This window comes from Poromitra crassiceps (genome assembly GCF_964638095.1).
Source record: "Poromitra crassiceps genome assembly, chromosome: 23".
Classification (NCBI taxonomy): Eukaryota; Metazoa; Chordata; class Actinopteri; order Beryciformes; family Melamphaidae; genus Poromitra; species Poromitra crassiceps.
Window position 1 is genome coordinate 20862588 of NC_139639.1, and position 20000 is coordinate 20882587.

At 46.8% G+C, this 20000-nt stretch overlaps 1 protein-coding gene across 1 annotated transcript in view; it reads left to right on the top strand.

Annotated features, from left to right (window-relative positions):
* Positions 1–20000, top strand: part of ephb1 (EPH receptor B1) — a gene marked incomplete at its 5' end in the record, with an annotated part of 139780 nt that overhangs the window by 71783 nt on the left and 47997 nt on the right. The window contains one exon of the mRNA XM_083659060.1: positions 6403–6527. Coding sequence (XP_083515186.1) covers positions 6403–6527 — 125 coding nt within the window. The remainder of the gene's footprint in view (positions 1–6402; positions 6528–20000) is intronic.

Here is a 20000-nt window from a genome sequence, read left to right on the forward strand (position 1 = left end):
AGAGATGTTGAGGGAGGCTCAGACAAAGAGTTTTCAGATGATGAGGATGAAGTTGGACAGGTTACAGTAGAGGGTGCTGAGAGTTCAGAGGAGGAGGATGAAGTTGGACAGGTTACAGTAGAGGGTGCTGAGAGTTCAGAGGAGGAGGATGAAGTTGGACAGGTTACAGTAGAGGGTGCTGAGAGTTCAGATGATGAGGATGAAGTTGGACAGGTTACAGTAGAGGGTGCTGAGAGTTCAGAGGAGGAGGCTGTATCAGCAGGAGGGAAACCATCACAAATGATGATCCAAAATGTGGAGCTTTTTGGGCCGGACGCATCTGCATCTCTATGTTTTCATCTGCATCTTCACATGAACCGAGAACTGATCTCCACTTCAACAACTTTTCACTGCAACATGTTTTTTCCATTGAATACAAAATAAATAAATAAAATTAAATACTAAAACCTTTCTTTTTTTCTGCCGGGTCTCAGGAGGCAAGGACGGATACGTGCTCAAGAGCACACATTCAATTTTGTGGAATCTTAGCACTTGAAACCATGCATAATAATCTGCTTTTGGATAAAAGTGGGTCTCTCTTTCTGTGTGCCTGAATGAATGAATTGAGTTGGGGCCAGGACTTGGGGCTGGAGCTATGGAAATACCTCTTCCACTCAGTCCCTTCTTCCAATGCAGGAATTTGTGTGCGGAGCGCCCCTCCCTTGGGTCTGTCAGGAACAGTGTGTGCCTGTGGCTGGTAATTGATAATGCGGCCCAGGCAGCCCAGGCCTGGTCAGCGGAGCGTGAACCAGGCAGAGAGGCAGTGGGGCCTGGCCCTCACACTCTGTTTGGCTATGAAAGAGAGAGGAAGACAGGGCAGGAGGTGAGAGTCAAGCAAAATCCATTCATTCTGACAGGCTAAACAGAGCCCATTCATTCACTTGCATTCACATTTTAGGCAATTAGCTGACGCTCTTATCTAGACGGCCTTGTTCTCTAGTCACCAAATTTTACAAGCATCCACACAAATAATGAGTGCAAAAAGGCCAGTGTCTTGTGTCCTTACAACATTTCTGTGAGCGTAGAATGGTCTAGGGCTGCCCTCCACCAACGATTTTCTTAGTTGACCAATAGTCGTTAGTTCAAGCAATTAATCGATTAGTTGATTAGTCGCTGCACGTCCTTGGGTTCCCCAGCAATACACCCGCAAAGCGTGAAGTAGATCGGACAAACGGTTTCAAGATATGCTGACACACACGAGGAAAAGGACACACACGCGGGCATACACACACAACCCTGGTTTAATAACTTTTTAACGACAAGGCATAGCTCCTGAATGGAGTTTCAATGGGTTTTCTTCTAACTCTAACTCTAATTCTCATCAACTAATAGGGGGCAGCCAAAGAATGGTCATGTAGAGTGTTAGGTGCTAGGAAAAGGACATTGAATAGAATAAGAGCCAACATCACAGGTTCTGCTTTCGCAGTAATTAAACAAAGTGCAATTGAAGTGAGTCGAGAGTACAGGATGTAACAATAACCAGTTTTAATGATAACCGTGATAAAATTCCTTACAATAACCGTACATTTTAAATTTTCATTATCATTCAAATCGTGGTACCGTGATTACAGTGCTTTGAAAAACATGGTAAATACTGTTCATCATCAACCAAACTTTGTAATTGTCTCCCAGATGCAAACGCGCAGCCTTGGAGAAATGATTTCAGTGAGTGTATCAATCATTTTTGGGTCTGAGTTTTCAATATAAAACTTGGTGAAATGATTTCTGTGAGTGAGTACTTTTTGAACATTTTCAAAAAGTATAACCGTGATCATTTTGGTCACTATAATCGTGATATGAAATTTTCATATCGTTCCATCTCTAGTCGAGAGGAGATATTTCGTGGAGAAAGGATGGCAATTGGTGAGTCATTCAAGAAGATAAGGAGAAGGATGGGATGGAGTGATGACTGGGCCTGTGGAGAGAGCATGCAGGCAGAGAGCCAAGAGGCTGTGGGAGAAAGTGGAGGATGGGCAGGTGTTGGGCTGGGTCTTGGCCTGGAGTTATGGGGTGCTGATCTCTTCGCAGCCTGTAACCAACACAGAGGTTTTGACTTTGATACCAGCAGCCACAGGTAACCGTTGTCTTCCATTTCTTTCGGCCGTTCAGATTGTGCTTTTATGCTCATACAACTGCTTGAGTCAGTAAGTTTGGCCGCAGTCATGATCATCGTTCTATCTGGAATTAATTTTGCTGTCTAGCTTTTGGGCATTCACATTATGCTCTTGAAGATATTGCACTTTTTGGATCTTTCTTAACGTAAGACTTTTAGAATTTGCACATTTCCAAACAAATACATTTTTGTTTTGCTTCTCTCTGTCACTGATTTGATAAAAACACAATAGGGATTATGTGTATACCCAGTTCATGAAAAAAAAAAAAAAAAATACATTTGCTGTTCTAAAAACATGGTGTTGAGTAGGTGATGCAGAATAGAAATTAACAGCCAAATGCTGAAGAAAGGAGCCACTACGGTCAAAGCAGGGACCCGGAGTCATTTCAATTTAATAATTTTATATTTTGGCCAAGGGAGCAAACATTGTACAACCACGGATGATTTTACAAAGCTTACACAACAGTGAAGCATTTATAGTCCATACAACATAATCAGCTTTTAGATGAGACATGGTTTGAAGGCAGGTCACAGGTGACGTGTGACCCAGTTCATCTGTTGCTATCTAATGACCGGGCAATATGCTGCGTGCGTGCGTGCGTGCGTGCATGTGTAACTATGTCTCTTACTAATAGTATTAGTAACTATGTCTAACTGAAATGAAAATGTAGCCCAAAGAGGACATGAAACATGTGATCATATGACTCTAGTCTAGTTCATTTGCATTTCACCTCCGACAAGACAGGACACTGCTTTCAAGTCTGACATTTACCTACATTTGTTAGAAAGATGAACAACATTTCAGCTTTTCGCCAACTAGGGTGCTGCTTGATGACATCACTAGGTTGACTGTACAGTACAGTAGTAAGGATTCTGAACATTTTGATGAATCAAAACAACCACAATACACGTCAGAAACACGACAGCATACTGTATGGCATGCTGTGGGCCTGTTAGAATACCAACACTTAACTAGACTGTACTCCACTACTGTACAGTCAACCTAGTGATGTCATCCAGCAGGTGTGCTCACTAGGTGTGTCTCTGCTATTTAGGCTGTTTCTCACTCTGACTTGCAAAGGCCACCAGTCCGAAACATTGTCTTTTTTTATTAAATCTTTGCATCTGAGCCAGAGTGTGAGGTAACATAACGTTAAAATGTTTGCACAAGATGAGAAAAAACAACAACAAATGGTTCAAGTCAGTGTTGGTAGAGCACGAAGTCCTTCATCACTTGTGTTAATGGTAGAGAGGGGACTTGGTTCAGGCGATGTCTGCCCAGCGCGTCACGGATCCGGATCCGACAAACGTGGGCCAGACTGCAAGGCCGTCTCTTAGCCTGCAGAAAGACCCTGAGCGCCTCGGGATCCGCCCTCTCCTCCAGCTGTGCCTGCTCTGGGGTCACCAGGGACGGGTTGGCGCCGTGGTTCAGGAGCAGCCGGACGAAGGCCGCCTCACATTTGTGCCACAGCACCTCACCCAGCAGGCGAGAAGCCACATCATGGGGAATGACAGCGCCCTGGAGCAGGAGGCGGAAGCAGTCCAGGTGGTGGCGGGTGGCGCTGATGTAGAGAGGAGAGTCCATGAGGGTCTGATCGCTGTCCATGTCAACAGGAACAGCGGTACGGAAGGTGATACGTTTCTGCAGTATGTCGAGCCTTCCCGCCCGGGTAAGATAGTAGGCCGGCGTGTATGGGTTACGTACGCTTCCATTGGGTTCGGCCCCGCCTTCCAGGAGGATCCGGACGCAGTCCATGTGACCGTAGTACACAGCCCAGGAGAGAGGCGCCCAGTTTATATCATCAGCTAGGTCTACCTGGGCTCCCTGGCTGATCAGGTAGGCCACAGCTCTAGCACGGTCCGCACTGACTGCGCACATCAGAGGGGTGCCCATGTCCATAACCACCCACCTATTGATAAGCCTTCTGAAGCGGTCTTCCTGCAGCAGGGTCCTCAGTTTGTCCAGGTCTCCTGCATAGGCGGCATCATGGAGCTGCCTGTCATTAGCCATTCCTTCAGTGTCTCAACCGGTCTGGAGGGCTTTATGAAGGTTCAAATTGTTTGAGTGACATCATTGATGACATCACAATTGCTCGAGTGACATCACTGATGACATCACAATTGCTTGAGTGACATCACTGATGACAACACAATTGCTTTGCTTGACATCTGATAACATGACAATGCTTTGAGTGACATCGCTGATGACATCGCCACTGCTCGAGTAATATCACTGATGACATCACAATTGCTTGAGTGACATCACTGATGGCATCACAATTGCTCAAGTGACATCACTGATGACGAGTGGTCGGGATCAGCGCCACCGGAGGAAACGCGTACAGGAGCGTCTTGTCACTGATGAGCCAGCACAGCTGAACGCGCGCCCCCCTCCTGTCGTCAGAAGAACACACGAGAGAGCACGTTTTCTCTGTCCTGTTGCTAGAAGAACACGACTAGGCCTCTAAAATGAAGGCGTGCAGAACATACTTGGTTTTTTATCTTGGTTATGTGTTTGACCTTCAAACTGGAGATTAAAGATGAGGAATCTGTGCCGCTCCGTTCTGCCCTTCAACTCCCATTATCACACACACACACACACACACACACACACACACACACACACACACACACACACACACACACACGTCACACAGACACACACACAGACACACACACACACACACACACACAGTTTTATCACAGATGATGTGTTCCTTCTGTCCAATCACACACACACACACACACACCGCTCGGAGAATTGGAGGATGGAGGGATGATGGAGGGATGATGGAGGGATGATGGAGGGATGATGGAGGGATGATGGAGGGAGGATGGAGGGATGATGGAGGGCAAAAGCGATGGAATGAGCAGGAAATTGCCGAGCGTCTGGGTTAATTGACAGCTCACGTGTGTGTGTGTGCTCAGGTGCACTGAAAGGGAGAATAGACTGTGCAGCTAGTCCAAGAAGATCGCAACAAGAGATCACATTTAATTCCAAAGGCTTTCTTATTGTGAATGGCATTTAACCGTTCATATAGCAAAGGTGTTGACCATGTGTTATACTAGCTGGAGCTTGTTCTCTTTCTGGGAGATTGAAACTTAGAGCCCTAATTGTGTGCATGAACTACAGCCCTTTTTCTTTATGCCTGTGCCCATTCTGTGGCTTGTCATGACATCACTAGAGGGGAGTGTCAATACAAATTGGCGACTGCATTGCAATTCTACTCCATTTTGAGGGATTTATTTTTCATCGCCTCAGTTGGCAACGGCGTACGTACGTTCAAAATCCAAAATGACATCAACCTCTTTTATGTATGTTATGTTTGCCTATTTTGCTTTGATATGAATTCTTCAACCAGTGACTAACTGAATGCAACCTTTTTTAATAAAACTACAGGCAACCGACAAAAGAATGGAAAGACATGCTTTAATTGTACACTATTGTAAAGGTCAGTTGTATCTACACTCAGACACTGGCTACATGTACAGTAGTTAATAGTTAATAGTTTGATGAAGCCATTTACATGATTGCATTTGACAGTGACTCCCCATAATAACACAATTTACATGAGTGAAGTAGAGAGAGAGAGAGAGAGAGGCGGGGGGGTGGGGGGATGCTGGGAGCAAAGGAGGGAGGAGAGAGAGGAGAGAGTTTCTACACTACACATCACATTGTTGGTCACAGTGATAGACCTGGTATATTGCAATCTCAAAATGCCATGCTTTGGAAAACCCGATAGAAAGAGACAATGCATGCAACAGATGCACCTCCAGCACCCCAGCATTTTTGGATGAGGCTATGGAGCGAGGCTTGTGGGAGCGGGTGTTGCTGAGGGGAGAACTTAGTGTTGCAGCGTGGAGAGAGAGAGAACTTCTGAATGGAGCTGTGAGAGCTACTGCCTCCACTGGTCTTCCAAGATGTCTCTACAGTATATCTCCGCTCCTCTGCTCTATCACTGACGACGAGATCGACCATCACACTCTGTAAACTTGGCAGCTGTGCGGAATACCGAGTGGAAGCCAATGAGTTTGGTGTGCACATGCAGACGCACCGTAACGAAGTCCATGTATCTATTTGAGAATGTGCACCACATCCCACAAACTCTAGGCCTGCATACATACCTGTGGCTTTAGGGATTTAAGGACGGCCCATACAGCCTGCAAGCAGCTGTGGCAGGCAGATATTGGTCAGCATCACCCCTTCATCTGTGAATGTGCTGATTGTATGTTCTTCTCTCTGTGCCCAGCTCCTTCCATAGTGCCTATCATGCACCAGATCAGCTCCACCATGAAGAGCTTCACGTTGTCGTGGCCACAGCCCGAACAGCCCAACGGCATCATCCTGGACTACGAGCTGCGCTACTATGAGAAGGTAAGCTAGGGCGAAGGCTCCCAAAACCTTTCAGCCTACCGACTCCCACAATAACGGTGCCAGAAACCGCGACTCCCATGATCCCTCGGAGGTGGGTGAAGCATACAAACGTTTGTGCGCACATGAGAAAACAAACAACACGTAACAATTATGGTTAAAATGTGCTCTTTTTAATAGTTTTTAAATTGTACTTCACACATTCTGTAGTTCACATATTCTTTAGGCCAATTTCACACATTCTAGAGGTCACCTCGCGACCTACCCAGTGGTGTCCCGCGACCCCCCCCCCAGGGGGTCCCGACCCCCACTGAACTAAGGGTGTAGTAGAAGAAGAAGAAGAACTAGACGGACAAACCCGTCTTTATTTGTCACACGACAACCCAACACATGCATGCGGCCACACAGACACTCATGCTGACGGTGAAATCTGCATTTATCCCATCCATTGCTGCGTCTCCTTTCTTGTGTACAGCGCCCGGGGACCAACTTCGCTTGTAGTCGTGACTGGTCAGATGACAATCTTCGGCATGTTTTTAGTGGGGGTCCATACCGATGTTGTATGGAGGGAGCACGGGGAGAACATGCAAACTCCACACAGAAAGGCCCTTTTGACGAGATAGCACAGCTGGGCAGTGGACACTTGAGGATATGGGGGGGGGGACAAACCCTCGGCGGGAATCGAGCCCAGGACCTTCTAGCTGTGAGGCGACGGCTCTACCGCTGAGCCACCGTGCCCCCCTAGTACACTTGGGTATGAATGCATTTGCACATGTGTAGCCCCAGCTCCTTAAATACTAGGTGTGTCGCTAACGCTAACTCTGCACACGCATAGCAAAGCCCACGTACCGTCCGCCACCAAACCTCCCCCGGAAATTCTGCGAGTGAGAGTCCCCCCGGGTTGATCATATGTTCTCAGTGCGTTTGCTCCGTCTCTCCCACTGTTCTTTGCTTTCTGTTGCTGATGAAGTGAATAGATTGACCTCTGACCTCTGCTCCGGGCCCACTCTGCACAGCCGAGCAACATCACTGTGAAAGAGCATTGCGTCTGGGGGGGGGGGGGGGGGGGGGTCACATCGACCCGTCTGTCCCGCACGATACGGCTGTTTTATTAAGCCACCGGCCCTACCCCCGGAGCGTCTGCACTGCTTCAGTATTGACCTGTAGGCTATTCTCAAGGCCTTGGACATAATGATACCGGAGACTCTGGCTCTTTGTTTGGGCCTTCGTTTTGTCCTAAAGCTGATCGATAGCTATAGCAAGGTTGTTGTTGTTGCGCGTGCTTTTCTTTTCCTGCCTTTGTCATCTCAAACTAAATGTTTTGCGAGACTTGGGTGCACCTTCAGCCATGTTCTGCTCTTCAAATAAAGGATAAAAATCGATGGAGGTTAATGTTATAGATGTTGTTGTTTTTCTGCCCGGTTGTTTATTTCACACAAAGTCATTTCGCCTGAGGTACAAAGATCAATATTCACAATTCTAACTGGGAATAGTATCTGTCACGTTCTGCGTTTCCTATCGGAGAGAACAACAATCATGTTTTAAATGATGTTACGGTGGGAAACTCGAGTCGTCCGGTAATAGAGGCGGCGCCCCCTCTGGCCTGGCAGTGATGGCACAGGTCATGAAATGGAATCTGATCGACGTGGCCCTGAGAAAGCCGATCTGCCAGACGGATTAGTGTCATGTAAATAACACTTATACAGCCCCGCATTAGCGCATGAATAGCAATGAAACCTAAGCCTATTGATGTTTATGTAGCGTGTCCTCACACAAATAGATGAGCGCAGCGTAATCACAAATTAATGAATTAACGAGGATAAGATTGCTAATTGCACTGGGGTGATTCAGGTGACAGAGAGGTTGTGCTCTCCACTCTCTCTCTCTACCTCTGTCTCGATGTACAGTTACCTCTGCATAACCCCCTGCACCTGACTGTGTTTTTGGCGATCTACAAAGAATACAATTCTGAGAGTGTATATGAGTGAGTGAGGGGGAGAAAGTGAGACCGAGTGATTGCTTGGTGGCATACTGGGCTGTGGAGATGTGATTTCTGCATCGGTGGTCCTTTTCTGGGAACACTGTCTTTTGAACCTGTCAAGGCTCTAAACAGACTCCTCTTCTTAACTGCAGTCCAAACTGTCACTGTTGTTTGACATGTTTGTGTGTCTGCGTGTGCGTGTGTGTGTGTGTGTGTGTGTGTGTGTGTGTGTGTGTCTGTGTGTTTGCGTGCTTTTGCCCTAACCGCTGACCAGAAATTGAAAACCAAGCCATGGCAAATTCTGGTGGGCAAAATAAATAAATAAATAAATAAATAAATAAATAAATAAATAAATAAATAAATAAATAAATAAATAAATAAAGTATGCCATGTGGGCGATTTCCATAGCACAAGTTTACAACCTGTTCTAAGCTTCCGACAGAGTGACGACACGTCTACATAAAGACCCAGCCTCAGACGCATTGGTTGGGCCGACTTGCCTGCTTAAGTTCCACCGGCTACGACGGCAAAGGGATTCAATTGCATTCCGTGGAGGTCAGTCCTGTGTGTGTGTGTGTGTGTGTGTGTGTGTGTGTGTGTGTGTGTGTCAGTCCTGCCACTTCTCCACTGATTCTCTGAATGGTTGAGAGGTCCAGAAAACCGGGAAGCTCCTCGCCGCCATAAAGTGATGATGTGGCCTTTTAGTCCTATAAAAAGGCAATTATGGAGGCATGTCCCTCACCGTGCCTATAACACACTCCCCTGCACACTGCCAGCTTTACCCACTGAGCCACGGCTTTACCCACAGAGCCACGGGGAACTCATAGGCCAGATAATGCAACCATTAAAATGGGAGATCCCCCCCCCCCCCCGCTCCCTCTCTCTTTTTCCATAAAAAACAGCCTTGCCATCCACTCCTCCTCTTTACGCGTCTCAGGGACGGCCATATTAATCTTGGAGGTGTCACACTGTTATGGTTCCGGAGTTGATTGTCTCAGCGTGCCTGGGCGCAGTCAGCTGGTCCTGAGCGCAGCAGAGAGCTGTCTCATTGCACACTTCATCTCACAGGAAGCCTCCCATAACCACACGCAATAGCAGCTTCTCCTTCTCCAGCGTGGCATCTTGTCATACCTTTGGAGTGTAATCACCGTTTGATTCAGCGGAACGCCCGCAGATGTTGGACCAGCAGCTCCTTAGCTTTTTGCTCGCTGCAGATCCCAGGATGGACAGTAGCATGAGGGGGGGGGCGGCTAGCTACTTCCAAGCGGTGCGTTTTTGGAAAGTAGACTTGAAAAGAGGTATTGAGGTGCTGAAGGCTGTTCATTCAAACAGACTCTCCAGCACACTTTCTCACTGCAGAGTAAAGCTGTGTTCAGATATTTATTTTTCTCTCCGTCGCTCCATTCAACCCTTTGGAATCGCTCTGTCGCTGTGTTTAAATCGCTCGTCAACGGGCACAATAATTGACGGACATCTGGGGGATATAACGTTACGCAATGTCGTGATGTTTGTCCACTACGAGCCACCGTAGTTGTTTACAAGGTGAACCTATCAGCGTGCTCCTAAAGCGAGCTCTATACCGGTAGTACAGACTTCACTTCATGTCAGCTTTTTTTGTCAGCGCTGAACAGCGAGCGACTGATGGCAGCGAAATTTCGCTCGAGTTGGGATATTTCATCTCGGGCGACGAGCGAATTTTCGCCCTATCGCTGTGTCTCTGTCGCTCGGACGCCCAGCGATTTTTCTCCCGGGCGAATATATGCTCAATCGCTCGTTTGCATTGACTTTGTATGTAAACTCGATGCCAACGAAAAACTTTAATAGGTCGGTGTGGACGCACTTTAAGTGGTCACTGCAGAGTAAGTGGTCCCGGGACCCTGTAATTTGGGAAGCGAGATGAAAGGAATTAAAGGCATTTCTCTCATGCTCCTTTTTCTCTGGTTCCCCTGAAAATGTGGGCCGGGTGGAAATAACTCCTAGGATGGCGGAGGTCAGGCCCTCCATTAAGCTGGAGCAGAGCAGCCACTGGCTCTGGTTACTGATGGCTCTGTGTGTGTGTGTACGTGTGTATGTGTGTGTGTGTGTGTGTGTGTGTGTGTGTGTGTGTGTGTGTGCGGGGGCGTGTGTGTGTGTGTGTGTGTGTGTGCGGGGGCGTGTGTGTGTATGTGTGTGTGTGTGTGTGTGTGTGTGTGTGTGTGTGTGTGTGTGTGCGGGGGCGTGTGTGTGTGTGTGTGTGTGTGTGTGCGTGTGTGTGTGTGTGTGTGTGTGCGGGGGCGTGTGTGTGTGTGTGTGTATGTGTGTGTGTGTGTGTGTGTGTGTGTGTGTGTGTGTGTGTGTGTGTGTGTGTGTGTGCGGGGGCGTGTGTGTGTGTGTGTGTGTGTGTGTGTGTGTGCGGGGGCGTGTGCGTGTGCGTGTGTGTGTGTCTGTGTGTGCGCTTGTGCCACACTGTGCACTAGTGTCTGCAGTTAGTTCAGGTGTGTTCTTCCTGGACTGCAGCAGCGTTGTCACACAGCGTTGGGATGAGTTGGAGAAAAAGCCGACAGTGACCATGACATGTTTGGCTCTCTGAAACTCCCCTTGTGCTCCACCAGCCTGCATGGTCCCCAGAATAAAATGTCGGCTTTGTACGTTTCTGCATTGCACGGAAGCAAAGTACAGTACGTTGCATATCACGCTTCCAGACACGTGAATATTATGAACGTTATACACATCAGAGAGTGTGCTATTGAAAGAGCGCGGTGGCGAGTAAGGGCTAATCTCCAACAGCTCCAGGAACAGATGCGGTACGGCTCTGTTATGGCTGCAAACAGACCCACACTCACCTGTCAGATGCATGCGCAGTCCGACCAAAAATAGAAAAGGTACGTATTTTTTTACGTACCGCATGTATTATTGTCCATCCATTAACATGGGCGAGAGTCTGTTCCGCCAGTTTTACCGGAGCCGCAACGCATCTGGTGGACATTCGGTTTAAGGGTTTTGTGGCCGGGGGTGGATGGAGGGCGTAAACACATGTGCATTATCAAAGTCTACATTTCAACACACATTTCATATTTGTGTTAAGCCTAACCCAAACCATAATCCTAGCCTTAACCAAGTTGCTTTACTTGCCGAAACAAAACCAAAGTTGTTTTACTTTCGACTACCGGTAAATATAAAGTTGTTAAAAGTTGTTTCATTTGTGTTGAACGTTGGAAAGGCAGCAACGTTGAGATGGGTTTACAAAGACATAACATCACCTTTTAGAAACGTATTTTGCTCATGTTTTGTTTCAAATGTACGTTGATATTCTACATATTAACGTTTTACTCTGGCGATTGGTTGGCTCCGCGTACAATTAGCGACTCCTCGGAAGAGAAGCTTGCAGGAAGTATTTACTAGTCTTATCCACTCTCTGTGCCAGCCTTCCAGCAACACTATACGACACTTCAGTATACACACACACACACACACACACACACACACACACACACACACACACACACACACACACACACACACACACACACACACACACACACACTAACACACAGACACACACACACACACACACACACACACACACACACACACTAACACACAGACACACATGTTCTCTCTGTGCCAGCCTTCCAGCAACATTATACGACACTTCAGTATACACACACACACACACACACACACACACACACACACACACACACACACACACACACACACACACAGACATGTTCTGTCTGTGCCAGCCTTCAGACGACACTATAGGACACGTCTCTATACACACACATGTTGTACCGACATGTTTAGACTTTTAATGGAACCTGTTTAGAGCAGGACTTGTGCCGAGCCTCCCTCGGTCCCCTAGCTAGGCTATTCATGTTTTCTGCTCCAGACATTTTCTCTCCCTCTTTTGTTGTGTGTGTGTGTGTGTGTGTGCGTGTGCGTGTGCGTGTGCGTGTGCGTGTGCGTGTGCGTGTGCGTGTGCGCGTGCGCGACAAAAAGATAATATTGTGAAAGAGTTTTTTGCCGCCGTTCCTCCAGAATTGGCTCATTTTCCCTCTGATTGAGATGATTCTTCTCACCTCTCTATTCACAGTGACTGAGGTTTCACAGGCAGCTCTGCAGAAGCACGGGGGGGAGGAAAAGTCCTTGCTTTTCATTTTTCAATAGGTTATTTCATTCATTTTCACACTATTAGTTCTTTATGTTTTTGCCCCCCCCCCCTCCCAAAAAAAAAAGATTAAAACATAATGATTAAAACGTTTCACTGCTCTTTGATATCAGATTCAAACTCTCTTGTATTTTCTATGCAAACAATCATTTCCATTTTTAGATTGGAATTCATTAGGTAATGGTAATTATTTGCAATTGGTAATAAAACCCATCTAGTCTCTGAGATTTAAATTGTTTGCCCAGATTTTTCTCTTTTTTTTTTTTTTTTACCTTAGGCAATACATTTTAATCAGGAACATTAATAGGAGAGATTTTTTCTGCTTTACAAACATAATATTAGAATGTTCTCTCTCGTGCACTTCCCCCTCTTTCCCTTTATGTGTGTGTGTGTGTGTGTGTGTGTGTGTGTGTGTGTGTGTGTGTGTGTGTGTGTGTGTGTGTGTGTGTGTGTGCGTGTGTGTGTGTGTGTGCGAGTGTGCGTGCGTGCGTGCGTGTGTGGGAGCCTGTGAAGAGGACACATGGTGTCCCACCATGTCTGTCTTCATGCCAGGTGGCCATGCTGTCCATTTTGGGGGGTTGGCATTTCTGAAACAGACACACACACACACACACGCGCGCGCGCAAACACGCACTTGCGCGCGCACGCACACACACTCGCATAGCTGTCTCTCTTTTTTATTTTTTATTTTTTTAAGAACAGGAGAGCTGTATTTGGCAGGGGTTCCTCTCTCGGCTGGAGCATGTGTGAAAGGTGTGTGTCGTGCGCGCAGTCACCAGATGACAGACTTTGTGCTTGGCCATCACACACAACACGGGACAGAGTTGCTCCAGACAACAACCAATAAATAACATCTCTAAGGAACACCGCTCTTGGCAGCTTCGCCTCAGTCGTTGCGTCAGTGACCCGACTGAACGACACACAGACCAAAATACCTGCAGCGTTCCCTGTCTGTCACTCCTGGCACTGCGTCTGATTGGCTGATCTCCCATCTGCCCTCCCACCTGCCACCCTGTCTTAATTTAGCAAGTAAGGGAGTGGTCCTCCTAATCCCCATTTGACTGGCAGCAGGAGAGGACCTCTCCTGGCTGGAGGTCCCTCTTGGCACGCGCGCTCATTGGCTATTGGCTGCACGGCCACCTGCCAGCTCGTTTGGAGGCGGCAGATGTAGGTGTGTGTGTGTGTGTGCGTGTGTGTGTGTGTGTGTGTGTGTGTGTGTGTGTGTGCGCACGCACGCGCGCACACGTCAAATAATCCCCATTTGACTGGCAGCATGAAAGGGCCGCTCCTGCTTGCTGCTTCCTCAAGGGATGCTCCCCCATTGGCTCACTGCCATCTGTCTGCTCACCTGTCCTCCAGTCGACAGATGGGGGCGTGGCCCCGTCAACTGCCGAATAACTGATGGCAGGAGTAGGCCGATCCAAACCCCAGGTGGGCGCGTGTTAAGCCAACCGCGTCGGCGCCGATGAATATGTGGATTTGGGTCCTCTCCTCTCATGGGGCGTCATCACTTGCTTCTGTGTGTATGCTGCGCTGCTTTTCAAAATGCGCCGACGTGCTAACGCGCTATACTTTCAAGTCATGTTTCCGAATGCTAGGCCATTAGCATGCAGCGGCAGAGGAGAGATGACAGATTGGGCCATCTAATGGACAAAGAGGTCTGTGGAATGATTAAACTCTCTAAAGCAGTTACATCTTGCATTGCATTTATGAGCCTCTCTCCCCTCTCGCGGAGAGGATGAAAGCCCGTTGGTGTGATGCTGTCCCAAGCCGAGCACGGCTAACATTTGTCTTCATCAGGCGCAGAGTGTCCAATAAGAGGCTAATGCGATTGCACACATCATTATGTGGGGGGGCCAGATTTCATAGCTGTGTTTACCTCGTCTGCTCAATGACGGAGCAACCGGAATGATTCAATTACACCAATCAGATTGGATAATGATTTCGGTGTGGGCTGCCTCTGCCTGCAGTTTCTTATCTCTTCCTGCCATCTTCTTCCATCCTCCTCCCTCCTCCCTCCCTCCCTCCCTCCCTCCCTCCCTCCCTCCTCCCTCCCTCCCTCCTTCCCTTCCTTCCTTCCTTGCCTATCTATTTTTTTTCCCACTTCCCGTTATTGTCCGCTCATATTTTCATAATGCTATTCTCTCAGTAGTAGTAGGCATACATGTATGATGCATTGTAATCCACTATTTATAAGCACTCGTATGTTTGCCAAGCTTAGAAAACAGCTTGCCTCCCTTTGCACTATTTTACTGACACAAGGAATTTGCTCCTTCACTCTCAAACCCCCACCCCTTCCTCCTCTCTGTATGTCTGCATCTAGCTATCTGCAGTTGTGGGTGTAGTAGTGTAGGTGCAGGCTGCAGCGGTGGTGGGTGTAGCAGTGTAGGTGCAGGCTGCAGTGGTGGGTGTAGTAGTGTAGGTGCAGGCTGCAGCGGTGGTGGGTGTAGCAGTGTAGGTGCAGCCTGCAGTGGTGGGTGTAGTGTAGGTGCATGCTGCAGCGGTGGTGGGTGTAGCAGTGTAGGTGCAGGCTGCAGCGGTGGTGGGTGTAGTGTAGGTGCAGCCTGCAGTGGTGGGTGTAGCAGTGTAGGTGCAGGCTGCAGCGGTGGTGGGTGTAGTAGTGTAGGTGCAGGCTGCAGCGGTGGTGGGTGTAGCAGTGTAGGTGCAGGCTGCAGCGGTGGTGGGTGTAGTAGTGTAGGTGCAGGCTGCAGCGGTGGTGGGTGTAGCAGTGTAGGTCCGGTCTCATTTTCTGTCTGTCATATTCACTCTGGGTTATGGGGAGGTGACAGGTCTAAGTAATTACTGATTCCCCCGTAGCAGATACCTCCAGCATCCCCCACACGACACACCGCATGCAGCAGCAGACGACTCGCAGGCCCTCCCAGGCCCTGAGGGGAGACAGGCACAGTCCAAAGCCCTGGCATTCGGGTAACGGATGGCTGCATGCAGGCAGGCACACGCACATACATACATGACGCATACAGGCAGGCACACACACACACACACACACACACACACACACACACACACACACACACATATACACACACACACACTCATTTTAACGATGTATTTATGTCCACATAGATGGACACAGATATTGAAGGTGCAGTAGATTACATTTGGAAAATGTTGACCCGCCTGACTATCCACAGCAACAGATGTGTGGACATGTCAGAAGCACATTTCTGACAAATCGGCCCTGGGCCGCAGAAATACAAACCGCAATTATCGCTCAGGTTCGAAAAATACTATTGATGTGCGAATTAATCACACGAGAAAATGCCCGTGGTGTGTGAGGACGCTGCCAATGATAGCAGAGAGACAGCACAGTACTTTGCAGGGGGAAGGGGGGAGTAGTCTACACCTACTGTATTTAGGAGTGGTCTGCACCTCTAGGCTTACCCAGCTCTGGGATGCTACTATATTTAGGAGTGGTCTGCACCTACTGTATTTAGGAGTGGTCTGCACCTACTGTATTTAGGAGTGGTCTGCACCTACTGTATTTAGGAGTAGTCTACACCTACTGTATTTAGGAGTAGTCTACACCTACTGTATTTAGGAGTGGTCTACACCTACTGTATTTAGGAGTGGTCTACACCTACTGTATTTAGGAGTGGTCTACACCTACTGTATTTAGGAGTGGTCTACACCTACTGTATTTAGGAGTGGTCTACACCTACTGTATTTAGGAGTGGTCTACACCTACTGTATTTAGGAGTAGTCTACACCTACTGTATTTAGGAGTGGTCTGCACCTACTGTATTTAGGAGTGGTCTACACCTACTGTATTTAGGAGTGGTCTGCACCTACTGTATTTAGGAGTAGTCTACACCTACTGTATTTAGGAGTGGTCTGCACCTACTGTATTTAGGAGTGGTCTACACCTACTGTATTTAGGAGTGGTCTACACCTACTGTATTTAGGAGTGGTCTACACCTACTGTATTTAGGAGTGGTCTACACCTACTGTATTTAGGAGTGGTCTACACCTACTGTATTTAGGAGTGGTCTACACCTACTGTATTTAGGAGTGGTCTACACCTACTGTATTTAGGAGTGGTCTACACCTACTGTATTTAGGAGTGGTCTACACCTACTGTATTTAGGAGTAGTCTACACCTACTGTATTTAGGAGTGGTCTACACCTACTGTATTTAGGAGTAGTCTACACCTACTGTATTTAGGAGTGGTCTACACCTACTGTATTTAGGAGTGGTCTACACCTACTGTATTTAGGAGTGGTCTACACCTACTGTATTTAGGAGTGGTCTACACCTACTGTATTTAGGAGTGGTCTACACCTACTGTATTTAGGAGTAGTCTACACCTACTGTATTTAGGAGTGGTCTACACCTACTGTATTTAGGAGTGGTCTACACCTACTGTATTTAGGAGTGGTCTACACCTACTGTATTTAGGAGTAGTCTACACCTACTGTATTTAGGAGTGGTCTACACCTACTGTATTTAGGAGTGGTCTACACCTACTGTATTTAGGAGTGGTCTGCACCTACTGTATTTAGGAGTGGTCTACACCTACTGTATTTAGGAGTGGTCTACACCTACTGTATTTAGGAGTGGTCTACACCTACTGTATTTAGGAGTGGTCTACACCTACTGTATTTAGGAGTAGTCTACACCTACTGTATTTAGGAGTGGTCTGCACCTACTGTATTTAGGAGTGGTCTACACCTACTGTATTTAGGAGTGGTCTGCACCTACTGTATTTAGGAGTGGTCTACACCTACTGTATTTAGGAGTGGTCTACACCTACTGTATTTAGGAGTGGTCTGCACCTACTGTATTTAGGAGTGGTCTACACCTACTGTATTTAGGAGTGGTCTACACCTACTGTATTTAGGAGTGGTCTACACCTACTGTATTTAGGAGTGGTCTACACCTACTGTATTTAGGAGTGGTCTACACCTACTGTATTTAGGAGTAGTCTACACCTACTGTATTTAGGAGTGGTCTACACCTACTGTATTTAGGAGTGGTCTACACCTACTGTATTTAGGAGTAGTCTACACCTACTGTATTTAGGAGTGGTCTACACCTACTGTATTTAGGAGTGGTCTACACCTACTGTATTTAGGAGTGGTCTGCACCTACTGTATTTAGGAGTGGTCTACACCTACTGTATTTAGGAGTGGTCTACACCTACTGTATTTAGGAGTAGTCTACACCTACTGTATTTAGGAGTGGTCTACACCTACTGTATTTAGGAGTGGTCTACACCTACTGTATTTAGGAGTGGTCTACACCTACTGTATTTAGGAGTAGTCTACACCTACTGTATTTAGGAGTGGTCTGCACCTACTGTATTTAGGAGTGGTCTACACCTACTGTATTTAGGAGTGGTCTGCACCTACTGTATTTAGGAGTGGTCTACACCTACTGTATTTAGGAGTAGTCTACACCTACTGTATTTAGGAGTAGTCTACACCTACTGTATTTAGGAGTGGTCTGCACCTACTGTATTTAGGAGTGGTCTACACCTACTGTATTTAGGAGTGGTCTACACCTACTGTATTTAGGAGTGGTCTACACCTACTGTATTTAGGAGTGGTCTGCACCTACTGTATTTAGGAGTGGTCTACACCTCTAGGCTAACCCAGCTCTGGGATGCTACTGTATTTAGGAGCGAGTGGTATTTAATGACCTTGCTCATACAGTAAAGGCGTCCTCTAGGCTGGAGTCAAAGGTGCAGGCTACCTCTAAAACAAACACTTCTTTAGACTCTTCATTGACCACGACAACATCTGGTGTATTGGCAGATGGCAGACAGATGTGGAATACGTGCCTGGGTTACTATCAAAGATCCTCACATGGGAGGTTTGACACAGGAATGCTTGTACATTCTCACTGAGGGCGGATGATATGTCCTTTGCTATGAGGTCTACTATTCTGCCGTGACGCGCTATGTACTTTTGTAAGCACAACAGCCATGCCAGATGTGTTTTGACTGAGAATATACAAACAGATGTTTTTTGTTTTAATTCTAAAGACAATGCATACAAAAAGAGAGCAAATCAATTGAATCTTACACCAAACAACGGTTGCACAAAGGATGTTAGAATAAACTGGTCCCTGTGTGGGTGGAATTGGCCTGCCATCACATTTGAAAAGCCAGCTACTTGAGACAACAACAAACAACAGGAGGATGTAATGTTCTAACTTCTTGTGATAATTAAAGTGTCTCACTGAAGAGGCAGTGCCATTCTATTACTGTCCACACACAGCTCTCTGTAATTTGCAAGAAACTATTGTATTTAAATACCTGATTGTGTGTGTGCGTGTGCGTACGTATGCGTGTGTGTGTGTGTGTGTTTTAATGTGTGCATGCATGGTGTGTACATGATCATCAGACATTTATCTATTTATTTTCTGTGTATTTTCTTCTCCTCTGTTGTGATCAAACTGACCAAAAATGTGAACCCTGTGGAAGAAGAACGTCACCACCCGTCGCTGTGAAGTGCCTGTTATAGAGCCAGCGTGATCTTTGAAACAGCCCCACTATATTCTCTCTGCAGTGTTTATCTGCTGTTTCTCATCTACCCTCTGTCAATATGCTTTATCAGAAGTGCACTATACATTGTGTGTACCTCTCTGAAACATACGGCTTAAAATGATTTCCTCCAAATTCAATCTACTCTCCCATACCATTTCCCTGAAAACATGATGCTTGATAAGGTTGTTTGTAGTCCCACTGCCGTCTCACTCCTACGACCATACCACTGTACCTTGTTATAGAACGGCGTTATTCACTGTATGCTTTACTGCAGGACTTCCTGGGGGGGAAAAATACATCACACACAATTTAAAAGAACTAAACGTATCCTGCGTTTTCACTTCCCCTCGTAAAAATCGAGTTCAAATAAAATGTAGGATATTGTTAACTGAGGCTTATTGTTCATGTGCATATTGTTAACTCGGCATATCTTGATGGCGTGGATCTACTGTATGATTCACGCGACCACACGTGACCGGCGCGTTCCCAGCTCAAAACATAACCAGCCGCTACATGCGTTCGAACATAAACAACACAGCAGGAAAATAGGAAAGAAAATTATATAACCCATGTTTGTAGCCTACCTGTATGTCTCTTTTTTTCATTTTCATTATGCATTGTTAATTTCAGTCATTGTTTGTTCAGAATGAATTTTCAGCCTTGTAAATACAAGCTCACCTCTACGTTATCCTGCATTGTGAAAATAAAATCCTGATTTTGTCCACTAATCTGTGGCTTATCCTGGCTATTCTGCCGCTGGCAGTCATCCACAGTAATATACATATACATGAAATAGCCTAAATGTGGTCGAAAATGAATGTAATTCTATCCAC